This window comes from Haplochromis burtoni, unplaced genomic scaffold (assembly GCF_018398535.1).
Source record: "Haplochromis burtoni strain Fernald_Lab_line unplaced genomic scaffold, NCSU_Asbu1 Contig_2149, whole genome shotgun sequence".
Taxonomy (NCBI): Eukaryota; Metazoa; Chordata; class Actinopteri; order Cichliformes; family Cichlidae; genus Haplochromis; species Haplochromis burtoni.
The window spans coordinates 1,423-15,862 of NW_024584510.1; the positions used below are offsets into that span (position 1 = coordinate 1,423).

Consider the following 14,440-nt stretch of genomic DNA (forward strand, 5'->3'; position numbering starts at 1 on the left):
TGGAGCATGTCTCTGAGTGCTGCTTCACCTTTGTTGTTTCATATCAGGTGCTCGTTACTTGTCCTCTGACCATTTTTTTATTGAGTTTTGTGTCTCTGATAAGGTTGTTTTCTCTGCATCTGTGAACTAATTTTATCAACTCAAGGCAATAATTTCCTGTCACGGTGCCTTGACAAAACATGATTATCATATTAGATTATTTCATGTTTATTTACTAATAATAACAGTCTGACCTCTTCTGCCTCAGTGTGGACCACGATGAAGAGCACTGGGTCGACCCACAGCTTCTGAACAAGTGTAAGTGTCACTGAGTTTCTCTGTAACATCGACTGAGCTGAAGCTTCACTCACTGCATCTCTTTCACAGATGCCTGTGATCTCACATTCGACCCCAACACTGTGAATGAAAACCTCGTCCTGTCTGAATGTGACAGGAAAGTAAGCAGCACTGAGGAAAAGCAGTCGTATCCTGATCATCCAGAGAGATTTGACCAAGTGAAGCAGGTGCTGTGTCGAGAGGCTCTGACTGGGCGCTGCTACTGGGAGGTGGACTGGGAAGCGTTTGTGAATATTGGTGTTGCATATAAGAGCCTGCCGAGGAAGGGACGCTGGGACACAGAAATTGACCATACTGACAAGAGCTGGTGTTTCAGCATCACCAATTCAAACGGTTACTCCTTCCGACACGGGTTGAGGGAAACTTTTATACCGGTCCCACACATCGACGTCCAAGCATTCCTGGCCAGACGCAGGAGACTGGGACTGTTTCTGGACTGGCCAGCCGGCACTCTGTCCTTTTATTCACTTTCTGGTGACAAAAAAACTCTCATTCATACCTTCCACACCACGTTCACCGAGCCTCTCTACCCAGCATTCAGTGTTCATAGTGGAACTTTGACCTTGTGCAGGGTTGTGAAGCTGCAAATGGAAACTGTGAGTATTTCTGGTTCTTCGGTAGCACCAACATCACAAGTTTGTGTGACTAAAAAAAATATTTAATTTGCCCTCTCTGGACTTTTAGGCTCGATCAAGCTTCACACCTGAGATGAGAAAAGAAAGAGCAGGCGTTTCATACAGGTACGACACGCAAGCCTCGATGTGCCCACTGTGAGATTATGTCCTCTGCAAACACAGACGTGCTCAGAGTGCTTTACATATGCAAAGAAGAATGTGGGGAAAATCAAAAATGCTTTTAACAAATGTGTGATTGGTTGAGTCTGAATGTCAGATTGTGTCTGACAGTAGATGGTGGTCACCAATTGATGGAGTATTGGGAGCCAATTAATATACTGCTGTTTACAAGGTTGAATGTCAGTTTGAGTCTTTTTTTATGTGTTATATTTTTGCAACTTCCCAACACACACATTTGTTAACTTTAACATGGCCTTGGTTAGTTATACCATAACTGGTTAAAATACCAAAGTCATGGTCAATAGAGGCAGTGGCTGACCATCAACTCCTACACACGAGTAAGTAAAGTTTTAATTAAAAGAGACGGACGTGATCATCTAACTGTCATCTGATGGAAACGTTGAAGAAGGCCATAGATGCTTCTTCCTCTTTTAGGATTCTCTCACTAGTATAATAACATAAAGCCTTGGGTTTTACTTTACAGTATGAATTCTATTGTGATGACAGTCTTGCACCATATAAATTAAATTAGACTGAATTTAACAGCTACAGCATTGAGCTCCATGTTGAACCGTTCTGTGTCGTTTAGGTTCCTGTTTCCTGGTCCAGGGTTGTTCCAGTGTTCTTTGACTGGTCTGGTCTTTGATGTGACTCGTGAGAGTGAGGTCACCTACAAGACTCTGATCTGGGATCCTCTGGTCCTCCAACCAGCGCACAAAGTGGCCGGAGGCCCGCTGTTCGGCATCGAGTGTCTTCAGGACTCTATACGTCAGCTGCACCTCCCACACTGTGAGCCTGAGCCGGGTAAGGACGCCACTGAAACACCTGAAGGAGAATTAAACCTGCAGAAAATGCTCTGATTTGCTTTCCATGGAAAGTTTCTGGAGGCTGTTGCAGTGAACGAAGCTGTGTGTTTTCCCAGCACTGGTCTCTGACAGCATCTCTGTGGTCCACATCACGGATGATGGCATGAGCATCATACAGCCTCTGGAGATCACTGAGACTCACGTGGTCGTGGACGTCCCTCACCTCTCCGCCTTCGGCCTCGTCTGGGATCTCGTTGAGCGGTTTTTCAATTACATGACGAAACCCGTTCGTGGCCAAGTCCTGCTCTTCCTGAGAAACAGGCCACGCCCCATCCTCAGTGTGATGCTGCTCCCAGGAAACGTCCCTCTGCACGACGTATGACTTTATCATGAAATCATTAAATGGCTTCTGCATGAATAAATCCTCTGATTATATCTGTTTGCTGTGAAGCTCTGAAACTATTCATGCACTAAGAAAATGTTGTGATGTCTCTGAAGGTGAAAGTGCAGCACGCTGCTTCAGAGCACATCGAAGCGCCGTCCTTCTGTTATTTCCACAAAGGTCAAAAGTACAGTCTGAGCAGCGCCCCGCACCACTTTAAAATACAGCCTGCAGTGAGTATCAGTCGCTGAGTGTCAGCAGACACTTTGTCCACAAAGCTGTTTTAAATTGTTTCCATTTCGCTTCAGCGTGCAGAGTTTTTTGAAAATTACGGACCAAATTACCACCCGACCTTTGAGATCATCCTGACAACGAACGCAGAGGAAGTGATGCTGATGGTGCAAGATCCCGAGGAGACACGAGTGTGGGAGCACGACCTTCATCTGCCCGGTGAGCCTTAACTCAGCACAAACTGAAACCTGACAGAGATCCAACCTGCACATAAAAGAGAAACGAACTTAATTCTCTCAAATCTCCGTCCTCGTTTCACTGTTAAATAAATGTAAAATAATAATAAGTTTATTAAGTTTACACCGCTGTGCGTCTGCCTGATTCAGTCTGCGCTCTGAATTTCATCCACAGTCAGTTTAGTTCGAAGCACATCTAACAGCAGCACACATTAACCAAAGTGCTGCACAGCTAAATGCAATAAAAGCCTCGAGGCTGAACAAATGACGAAAAAAGTCTTTGTCCAGATGAACAGAATCAACTTCCTGGGATTTTTAAAAAAAAGATTACTTGGAGGTGAAACACCCCATCTCATTAATACTATAAACCAGTGTGTCACACAAAGCCAGGATTATCCCACAGGAAGGAAACAGCCTGGTACATACACACAGCATTCAGGTGCAGCCAAAGGAAATCCTGCTTCTACTAAAGGCACGTAACAATGCCTTCAGATCAGGTGACGCTCAGGCCTGCAGTACGTCCAGGGCAGACCTGAAGAGGGGCACCAAGAAGGCCGAGCACAGCTACAAGCTGGAGGAACACTTTGTCAACTAGGACCCACGATGCCTGTGGCTGGGCATTCACACCATGAATGTTTCCTCCTTCAATGAGCTTCTACGCTCATTTTGACAAGGACGACAAGGAAAAGTCTGCCAGAACCCTGCCCTCTGATGACTGCCATAACCTTCTCTTACCACCATAGATGTCCATAACGCACTGAGCAGTATCAACGCTCACCAGGCTGCTGGCCCTGACGGCATTCCTGGACATGAGCCTCCAGCATGTGCTGAGCAGCTTGCAGGAGTCTTCACAGACATCTCTAACACGTCGCTTGCCCAGGCAGTAGTACCAGCGTGCTTCAAGACCACCTTCATCGTGCCAGTGCTGAAACGCTCATCACCAGCATGCCTGAACGACTTCAGGTGGGAGAGGACAGACACCCATGTCCCCATCTACATAAATGGCACAGCTGTTGAACGAGTCTCCAGCTTCAAGTTCTTGGGGGCCCACATCTCTGAGAATCTGACCTGGTCAACTGACACCTCCAGCCTGGTCAAGAAGGCCCATCAGTGCCTCTTTTTCTTGAGGACACTGACGAAGAATCACCTGTCTTATGACATACTGGGTAACTTTTACTGGTGTGTGATGGAGAGCATCCTGACCAACTGTGTCCCAGTCTGGGAACTGTTACCGAACGCTAGGCACTGCAGTGAAAACCACCCAATGCATCACAGGGACTCCACTTCCTGCCGTTGAGGATGTCCACAAGAAGACATGTCTACGCATCAATTCTCAGGGACTCCTCTCATCCTGCCAATAAACTCTTCCAGCTCCTCCCCTCCAGAAGGCGCTACAGGAGCCTTCAGACTAAAACCAGCAGGTTTAGGAAGAGCTCCTCCCCACAGCTGTCACCGAACTGAACTCACCCCCCCGCTGAACATTTCCATCCACACTCACCTAACTCCTACACTCCTCCTCCCCCCATCCCTCCCAGTGACCATGATCATGACTGTCATTCATTCTCAACGTTCACCACATGCTCACATTGGTTACTGCTGTAGTTTAGGACACTGACATAGTCTCTGTTATAGTGCGTCCACTGTTCAGAGAGCTACGCTTCCACGGCTGTAGATGTATTCATAGCGCTGTTTACCACACATCATGCATCTGTATCGATGTAGCACATCTGTACATTTGGTCTGTATAGCAATATAAACATCTGTATATTTACTTACTATTTGTACATAATCTGTGCATAACTGTTCCCACCTTTTATCCAACGCTAATCTGTATGTAATCTGCTCCTATTGCACTTCTGATTAGATGCAAACTGTATTTCTTACCCTGTATTCAAACACGTGTAATGACAATAAAGTTGAATCCTAATCCTACAAAGTCTCATTAGATCACCAGATAAATGTGCTGCTGTAAACAATCCCTGAAGAAAAGTGTCTCCTCTGTAAAAACTGTATTTTTAAAGGACAGAAATCACACGACCGTTGTGTCCATTAAAGAAAACCAGCTTTGGGACGTTTGCTGTCCTGCTCAGAATCACTGATCTGATTTGTAGAAATGTTGCACTGAAATGTGCTCACTGTGTTTCTGACTCTAAACGTATTTTTTCAGCTTCATCCTCGGCTGACTCTCCAGGTGGAAGTCCTCTTCAGATGGGGAACAGCGCCTCAGCAGAGAAGCTGCGACTCGCTCGCACAAACTTCGTCGATAAAGTGTCGGATCCGGTTCTGAACAAGCTGCTGGACGAGCTGCAGCACGTCACCGTGCTAACTGATGCTGAGGGCGAAGCGGCCAGAGCCAAACCGAGAGGCGAGAAAGCTCGAGACCTGATCGACATGGTGCGAAAGAAAGGAGCTGAAGCAAGTTCAAAAATGATCGCCGTCTTTTACGCCAACGATCCGTATCTGTGCAAAGAGCTCGGCTTAATGTGAAGCACAAATCTGTGACACGAACAAAGAGACTCGTTGAACTAAAATTTCCTTTCTTTCTTCTTAAAGTCACGATTATGTTTCCACTGATCACACTTCTTAGAAAGCAGATGAGCTTAGACGTGAGGGGAGACGTCCAGTAAATATCCATAAAAGAAAAATTCCAGTTTTTTCTGCAAAGAATGTCTGAAATGTATTTTATAAATGTTAGTGTTTGTCAGACAGGAGGACAGAGAAAGTAGAAAGAGTGAGACACAGCTGCACTGGTGAATGATGTGAGCTGGACTCAGATCAGTGAAGCCAGCAGAGCCTGTGGTCGTGAACCATGCTTATGTGGAAATACAACACAAAGGTTAATAAAATGCAGCGAAGGCCTGCAGTGTTGAGTGTAACGTGTTATTACTTGTGTTATAAAGGTTCAGTTCTTTGTGCAGCAGGTGGATGAAAAGAAAAAACCATCAGCTGAGTTTTTGGGACTTTCAGTCTGAATGAACAGGACGATGCAGGAAGTGTGTTTTTCATTGAAGTATTAAGACTCGTAACACTATATATGCAAATGTTTCTATACCTGTGAGCTGTGCTCTGTAAACTGACGCAATAACAGTATCAACACTTAAACACACGAGTTCCAATAAAAATGCTTTGATTGTGTTTGTTTGCGTTCTGTGGTTTAAGCGTTTATTTCCTGCACGTTGATGCTTGCTCATAGAGGGTCATATGATTGTTGGGTTTTTTTCTCTGTATCTATGAAGCGCCTTGAGGCGACTTATGTTGTGATTTGGCGCTATATGAATAAAATTGAATTGATGTTCGACGCCGTGATGTTCTGTTCTCGATGTCATGGCAAAAACTTCATCTTTATGAAGCAGAAGAAGCCACGTGTTTATCACCCGCTGCAGCTTGTGTCTGTTTTTTAAAGGCTTGTTTTTTACTTATTGCTCAGCTTCAGGACAGGTGAGTTTCCTTCCCTCACCTCCTCTCCCCTCATCTTAGACCCTCCCTCTTAAGATGCAAACAGAAGAGGCGAGGAAGAGACAGGAGGAGAGAGGAGTCAAGGCAGCAGGTAGGAGACAGAGGAGTCGTTGCTCTGAAACCATCGTTCTAATGAACAAACACTTACAACATGATATGTAACGGTAATCAGTTACATGTAACTGATTACAGTTACAGTTACTGAGGAAGAACATGCAGTTAAATCTGAATGTTTGCTTTTTCGTCTCCTTTAAATTTGAACTGGTTTCCAAACCATGAGCAGCTCAGGTGGAGCTCAGCAGTCAGGTCAGCTGGTCTGAAGTCAGTTGCTTTCCACTGCAGCTGTGCGCTCACTCAGGACAGCCTGAACATCTGGCTCAGCCATCCTTCCTCCTGCCCATGTTTTTGGTGTTAATATGACTTTTATTTTTATTTGTTCTCTCATCAGCTTCAAAACATAATGTAGCTCAAATCACTACAAGATTAGCTATGTGTGCTCTATAAATAAATAAAGATTGTTGTTGTTGTAATGAAAACCTTCTGATCCACTAGTTTGTGGGATATTTATTTATATTCTGGTCAAACGTGGCTTCAGTGGTTTTTTCTACGGTCCAGATGTGGATCCAGGTGACAGGAAATGCTTTTAATTTGAAGCACTGATGATGATGAACACCTCACATGACTCGTACCTTTGCAGGCTCAGCATCCATTAGCCACACCCACTAACAGCAGCTTCCCTCTACATCACTGCTCTTTGAAAACTACTGGAATTGGTGACCTGGAAAATTAGGCCCTGGCGATCTGTTACCCTCAGAAGGCCGGAGTAACCTGTAAGAGCCGTTTATACTCACGTAGATTAATACTCAGGTTTTTACCTTTTTTGTTTCACAAAGCGTTAAAAAGGGAAAATCCCCAACTTAGACATCACAGGATATTTTATTAAAGCAGCTTAGCAACAGTACAACAGAAACTCTTCTTTGATTAATAATAAAGAGGATTTATTTTTAGCAAAAGCACATGTGGATAAACTCTGGTATAGTACTCTTCATCATTTCAAACATAAAAGGCTGGAGGTTGACCTTTAACCTCTCAGGTGTGGTCAAAGGAGCTTGCAAAGAAAGGCGTCTGGACTTCTTTAAGTTACTTGAAGATCAGTTTGATGTAGTCTCTCTCTTCACTTGCATACCCACCACGGAGGCCGTGGAGACGGTCAGAAAACGACTACAAGAAGACAGCTCCTTGGAGGACAGGACCAACTTCACACCCGATCAGATCTGCACACTGTTAGACCTCTGCCTCACCACTACATACTTCAAATACAACGAAGGCTTTTACAGACAAAAACATGGCTGTGCCATGGGCTCCCCCGTGTCACCTATTGTAGCCAACCTTTACATGGAGGAAGTGGAAAGGAACCCAGCCACTGGTACAGATATGTGGACGACACCTGGGTCAAAATCAAGACACAAGAAGTGGAATCCTTCACTGCGCACATTAACGCTGTGGATAAAAACATCAAGTTCACCAGGGAAGACACAAAGGACGACTGTTTGCCTTTCCTGGACTGCGCTGTGCACATTGAAGAGAACGGCAACCTCAACATCGAAGTTTACCGGAAGCCCACACACACGGACCAGTACCTCCTCTTTGACTCCCATCACCCTCTGGAACACAAACTTGGAGTAATTAGGACCCTACACCACCGGGCAGAACATGTTCCCTCTAAGCCTGAAGGAAAAAAGAAGGAACACACACATGTAAAGGAAGCACTCAAAACGTGCGGCTATCCTAAATGGGCGTTCTTAAAGTCAGCAAAGAGGCACAGAAAAGAAGACCAGACACCAGCGAGGGAGGATAAGAAGGACAGACGCAACAACATTGTCATCCCCTATGTAGCCGGTGTATCAGAGAAACTCAGGAGAGTTTTCTCCAAGCATGACATCCCGGTGCATTTCAGACCCAGCAACACGCTCAGACAGAAACTGGTTCACCCGAAAGACAAAACGCCAAAACACAGACTTAACAATGTGGTGTATGCTGTACAGTGCAGCGAGGAATGCCCAGACCTCTACATCGGAGAGACCAAACAGCCACTTCACAAGCGCATGGCACAACACAGAAGAGCCACCTCCACAGGACAAGACTCAGCAGTCCATCTGCATCTAAAGGTCAAAGGTCACTCTTTGAGGATGCCAATGTTCACATTTTGGACAGAGAGGACAGATGGTTTGAAAGAGGAGTGGGCTGGCCTTGTGTTTTGCTTTTTCTTTTACCTGTTTCTTGCAGGTAGGTGGAGCTGACCCAATTATTGATGCAGCACACCTGAGAGGCCAGTCCCAGTGTATATAAAGACACCTTGACTGAACCAGTGGTGGCTGGCTTTGACGCTCTCTCTGGCACTTGTCATGTTCATTTGGAAGTTTCAGTTATGGCTGTTATGTCCTTTAAATTGTGTTTAAGTTGCTTTACCTTATTTTCATTAAATATGTCTTACAGTCTTTAAAAGCCTGTGTGTGGTCTCCCATTTGTTTGTCACTTCCTATGAGCCGGGTTGTGACATATACATGTGTATAAAGAGGAGTGAAAGAAGCATCTATGTCCACTGTGAGCGACCATCTTTGAACAGAGGCGGGGTTTACGACACCAACTCTCTGCCATCTATAATCCAGTTTTGAGATCCTTCCCAGACGCCTTAACGCCCACTCACATCCTGGGCCATCTGACCTCAGGAATTCACATGATAAGGTGGGGCCAGGTTTCACAATGAACTCACCCGAAACTCTGGCTGATTGGGACCCACACCCAGTTTCACACCTTGGCTCAGGCGATTAGAGGATCATCAGGGGGTCCTTTTGTCCCTCTGTGGGGGGAAACTCCCACTAGGTTTATATCTGGGACTCTCCACCATTTGACCTTAGAACTGAAGAAGCTTCTTGGATGAGAGGTGAAACGTCTTCAAGCAACTTAAAGAAGTCCAGACGCTTTTCTTTGCAAGCTCCTTTGACTACGATGACCTGGATGACTGAGAACCTTCAGACATAAAAGGACAATGCAGTTTAAAAATGAAAAGTTTTATATCACAAGTTGTGAATTATCTGTTTGCCCAGCTGGTAACATCCGGTGGACAAAGATTGTTTCTCCGTCTCTTCTTTATTTTATTTTTTCACTTTTTAGTTCATTTGCTGTTATAATGCTGATACAGATACTGTCTGCAGCTTTATCAGCAAACCGTTAATACCAGCAAACATATCAGCCTCATATTTCAGGCTCTACTATTATTTTTATAAAGTTTCTTATATCTGAAACCAGGAAAGAAACCTTGATCATGAAAACACAGGAGAATCTGATGGATTCATGATGGTGCTGAGAATGAGTCAAGAATAAAAAGTGTGTGAGTGAGTTGCTGTGGGTGTGATCGGATCACGAGTGACACACTAATGAGGAATGCACAGAAACAACAACTCTGAATTATTTATGAACAGCTGAGCACAGACGGGGAGAGGCCGAGTTTATTCTGTAAGGCTGCAGATATCAGGCTGTAAATGTCCTTGTTTCTACTGGATATTCTAACATGCTGCTCTGCAGACTTTACCTGTCCTGTCAGATCATGTTTCACCTGGAAAACTGAGAACAGGAAGTGTGGAGTTTGTTTTCAGCTACTTTATTAAATCCAAACTCCTCTCAGCCGCCGTCAGTGTTACAGGTCATGAGCTGATGGCAGGAGGCACAGTCGATGGGATATGATCACCGACGAGGACAGGATGTGATGCACAGGCTCTCCCGGTTCATGGGGAATGTTTTTCACCATTTTCTTTGTTCTAATGTTTTTCACCATTTCAGCACACATGCAGACGTGATGTCTGGCTTCAGATGTGAGAGTCAGTTAATGACTATGTGAAGGTCGGGCTGTAACTGTTCATGTGTTACTATTTATGACTCTAATAGCTGATCTGTCTCAGTGACGTATGTTTGGTTTTTTGGAATCACGTATAAAAAAGTGTAAAACAGTCTGAGTGAAAACAAGAAGGTCAGAGAACATTTCCTCCAGATTAATGTCACAGTTTACAAACCAAAGATATGAGAGGCAGCGACGTTTGTGCAGGTTAAACACTGTGAAGTGTTTACAGGGAGCACACGTGACAGCGCTACAAATATACAGCAAGGCAATCAGAGAAGATGGAGACAAGTAACCACCAAAATAACAGTTATAATAGAACTGAAAGAAAACAGGAAGGTGAGAATGTAAACAGTAAACAAAGTAATAATCAGCCTTTGAATATTCAATAAGAAACAGGAGAGAAACACTTTGTGCGACAGCTTCATAGAGAGAGAACATGAAAACACAGCGAGGCGGCCAGAATAAGCACCAGACCTCCACCTCCTCCGGCTCTTTCTTTGTCTCTTGCAGGGTTATCAAGAATGTACCACACCATACACAATTCCCTCTGCAACCCACCCACAGACCCACAGACCCTCATTATGGTGTGGAGGGGGCTTCACAGACCTGCACACTCACATTCCAACTGTTATGAATCACATCTGTTTGTCACGCAGCTGAAAAGAAACTCTGACTTACAAACACTTGTAATGCTTTTATTAAAATTTATTATAAAACAGACCATGGGGATTCCCTTATATGGCAACAACAGCAACTGTTGTGTGTGGTGAGTGGTGTGTGTAGCGGTTTTTGATAAGGACAACATGTGCGGTTGCCCAGGGCGACATCGTGCTGGGGGCGGAGTCATGGCATCTGCAAAAACATTTAAACCCACCAAACAGGCTAGGACCGCCCCTGTGTGGGCACCCTATCATGTAAACAAACGTGAGCACATTTTGTTCTAGTCTTTGTTTTCTTGTACTGGGATTCAAACCCACAGCCTTTTGAATCAGCTTCCTGTGCATCTCTTACTAAAACGTGCTCACATAAAATCTGTTAAACAGTCTTTTCTTTGCTTTTATTCATTGTTTTGGTGTAAAACTTGTCACCAGTGAGACGCTTCTGCCCCCTGGTGGTGCTGTGTGGTCATTGCATTGATGTGCTCTCTCTTTACATTTACTTCATAATAAACTGTTGTTATGATTTAGTGAATTTAATGTAAAAATGTATTTAAAAGATAAAACATCACAGAGCTTCATTGACTGAGATCAGTAAGATGAGTGGGCATGTTCATTAACATTGACAGCAGCTGTGCTCCAAACGTCACTAAGCAGCTCTGCAGTGTGTGAACCGTTAGCTCTTTGCTATGGTCATTTTATCCACGTGGAGCTGAGGATGTGTGTGGATGTTTCCTGTTTGTGGTTTGGAAGTCAAAGAGTAGGAAGAGAAACACTCACAAAGCTTCTGTTATTTATTTGATGTATTTGCAGCAACAGTCGGGAAGATGAGAATAAATGACATCAAATCTAATTTGTGAACAGCTTGTCAGTGACCACAAGGGGGCGCCCTGTGAGCTGACGGAGGCAGTGATGAGCTCTGTGAGCTGCTGGAGTTTGAACTGTGGACAAAAGTGTGAAATTAAAGATGATTGGATGATGATTAATCCAAATCATCAGCACCAAAGGAAAACTTCTTTCCAGAGTCCAGCTTTCCTCGGACGTTCCAGCCAGTCACACCTCTCGTGTGACGAGCACCAGTTTGTAAGACACTGCTGTCAGACTGGAGCCATCACTGGTTCCTGATACAGCTGCTAAAATCCCACCCTGGAGAAGGAGAAACACGGGAATAAGCAACGCAGTGAAACATGGGAGCGGAGACGGCTGCTTCTCCTGGTGGAGAGCAGCCAGAGGGAGAATGTGATCTGTGTGGAAGTTCATGTTCCAGCAGAAGAACTGTGACTGCAACACACTCCTGACTTTAGTGTTTCATGTGTTTGTTGTGTGTCTGCATGTAGTCAGCTTCCACTGAGCTGCATGAACTCTGAGCTGCCGGTGTGAGCAGGTACCCACCTGTCTGCTGTCAGCTGTGCCAGTGTAAAGGACCACTTCATCCACAGGAGCTGTGAAAACACAAAGTTCATGGAAGCCTCAGGTTAGACATGTGACACCTACTCTGTCCACGTCTGCATGATACTCTGCAGCGTCAGGAGTAACTAGTTACTACTGTGATCAGTTACAGTTGGTGAATGTTGGAGCTGAGTAAATGTAGAAAACAGCTGTGTGTGTCTCTTGTTGCAGCTTGTTTAAAGACAGCCGGCTCATCACAGCTGGATCAGCTGGAACACATGTGACAGGAAATGACCTCCAAGCAGCAGACAGGTGACACTCACCTGGCAGCACTTTCACACTTTCAGCTTCAAAGGATTTTTGGCTCAGTTGTTGCGTCTGTCAGAACCAGGTGGACCTGAGTCGGTCCAGTGAAAGTACTCGGATTACTTCTTACATTTGTAGTAACTAATAATCTGTCATGTGTCTGCTCACAGCTGTTTCTGTGCTGGAGGACCGCTTTGGTTTGGTGGTTTGGTCATGGGGGGGTTGTTGCTGCACTTCCTCCATAAACATGTTTTACACTTTGATCTTCACGTCTCAGAACAAGATTACAAATATGAAAAGAAATATTCAAGAACACAAACCTCTGCCTGCAGCTTGTAGGAGTTTAAACTTGTCTTGGACAGGATGCTTCCTCTTCATGATGATGACGATGACGATGATGATGGTAGCACTCAGGACACAGAAGATTATAATGAGGATGTTATCTGTCAAACAGGAAATCAGATGTCAGCAAACACAGTGAACAACATGTTTAAAATCACAGTTGGAAATAATCTCACAGTTTCTTGGTTTATTCGAGCTGTTGGTGTCGTTGTCGTCTGTGTCTCCACAGGTGGTTCTCACACGGACAGGAAGAGTTTTCTCCTCTGCAGGGTTTGCAGCCACACATCTGTAAGAGGAGCTGAAGTCCTGTTTGTGCACAGTGAGAGGCAGAGAGAGCGCAGAGCTGCTCTGGTTCAGCATCTGCTCGTCTTTGAACCACAGCAGTGTGGTCTCTCTGTCCACCCAACACAGTAAGGAGCAGCTCTCAGAGCTCACACTCACTTTCTTCACTGCAGGAGTTGGTACAGGATCTGGAGGAGAAAAGTGATGGAGAATAAAAATTAACGTCAGAAAAATGTTTTTAACTTTCTGCTTTTTGTTAGTGAACATCATCAGGACAGCAGAGCTCTGGTTATTGCTGCTTTAATGCAGTCAGTGAACATTAATATGAAACTACTCATCTCAAGTCAAGTCAACTTTATTTGTCAATTCTGCCACATGTACAGGACATACAGAGAATAGAAATTTCGTTACTCTCAAACCCTAGTGATTAAAAAATGCAAATAAAATAATTAAAAAGTAAAAATTTAAATAAATACAATACAATTTTACGTATAACAAAAAAAAGCTATGCAATATACAATATACAATATTCAAGTAAGTATCTCAAACACAGCAGAGACAGCAGACTGCCAAACCTCCATTATATCCATTTGAATCTCATCATAAAGGTTTATGAGGGATTTCTCAGGTTTCCTGTCAAACTAGCATCACTATCAGCAGAAGGTGCTGAAGAGGACACAGAAGAAACAAACGCTCTGATTCAAATCCTCATGAAAGGAAGAAAAAAGCCCATTAACAACAACAAAAAGCTCTAAACAGGTTAAACTCCTGAGGCTCCTGCTGGGCACCACAGCTCATCCATGATGCTTTGTCCACATTCGTCTAGTTTCACTTTGATTCTGATGTGAAAAGATGATAAAAATCCAAATTTCATGTGAAGAAGACACAGGACAGGGAATTCATTGAACTGGAGGAGCCATCAGAGCATCACCAAAGAAGTAGTAATTATTTATAATTTTATTATAAATCAGGATTTAAAATCCAGGCTATAAATGTTTAATTCAACCTTCACGTCTCTGCACAGATATGAAGTCGTGCATTTTTCTCAGGAAGTGACTGAACTGCAAACAAACATGCAGCTACAGCTCAGCATGTTTGTTTGAGCTCATCTCAAAGTGATGGAGCTGTAAAGGCGACTTTGATGTTTCTGACAAATCACTTTCATGAAGAAGTCTCAGCTGTACGATGAAGCTGAACGACACCATCACTGATATGAAACTTCAGGAGCTGCTGAGGACAAACAGCCTGAGTCAGACTTAAGGAGGTTGATAGTTTTCACAGGTTTATGAAACAGGATGTTGGATCTAAAGGATCTACTCTCTGTTT

General features: G+C 44.2%; 2 protein-coding genes across 2 annotated transcripts; one reads left to right on the forward strand and one right to left on the reverse strand.

The window, feature by feature from the left end:
• Window positions 1–340: 340 nt before the first annotated feature.
• On the forward strand, window positions 341–5,920 carry LOC102290530 (caspase recruitment domain-containing protein 8; the record flags this gene model as incomplete). The annotated part of the gene is made up of 7 exons (XM_042217531.1): window positions 341–932; window positions 1,021–1,076; window positions 1,720–1,934; window positions 2,053–2,312; window positions 2,435–2,551; window positions 2,627–2,768; window positions 4,953–5,920. Coding segments are annotated over 7 exons (1,702 nt in total), but the record flags the coding sequence as incomplete, so codon positions are not given.
• A 5,646-nt stretch (window positions 5,921–11,566) lies between these two features.
• On the reverse strand, window positions 11,567–13,471 carry LOC121813647. The gene is made up of 4 exons (XM_042217532.1): window positions 13,009–13,471; window positions 12,811–12,933; window positions 12,188–12,237; window positions 11,567–11,941 (listed from the first exon to the last, which is right to left on the reverse strand). The coding sequence occupies exons 1-4, from the start codon at window positions 13,382–13,384 to the stop codon at window positions 11,849–11,851; spliced, it is 642 nt and encodes a 213-aa protein (XP_042073466.1). The 5' UTR covers window positions 13,385–13,471; the 3' UTR covers window positions 11,567–11,848.
• Between the last annotated feature and the right edge of the window lie 969 nt (window positions 13,472–14,440).

Excerpts from the sequence above, each read along its gene's own strand:
- LOC121813647 (XM_042217532.1), bottom strand. The coding sequence starts at position 13,384 with ATGATGTTCACTAACAAAAAGCAGAAAGTTAAAAACATTTTTCTGACG. Across the intron at positions 12,934-13,008 it reads CTCGAATAAACCAAGAAACT|ATAACATCCTCATTATAATC; the intron begins GTGAGATTATTT and ends CCTGTTTGACAG. Across the intron at positions 11,942-12,187 it reads GCACAGCTGACAGCAGACAG|GGTGGGATTTTAGCAGCTGT; the intron begins GTGGGTACCTGC and ends CTCCTTCTCCAG.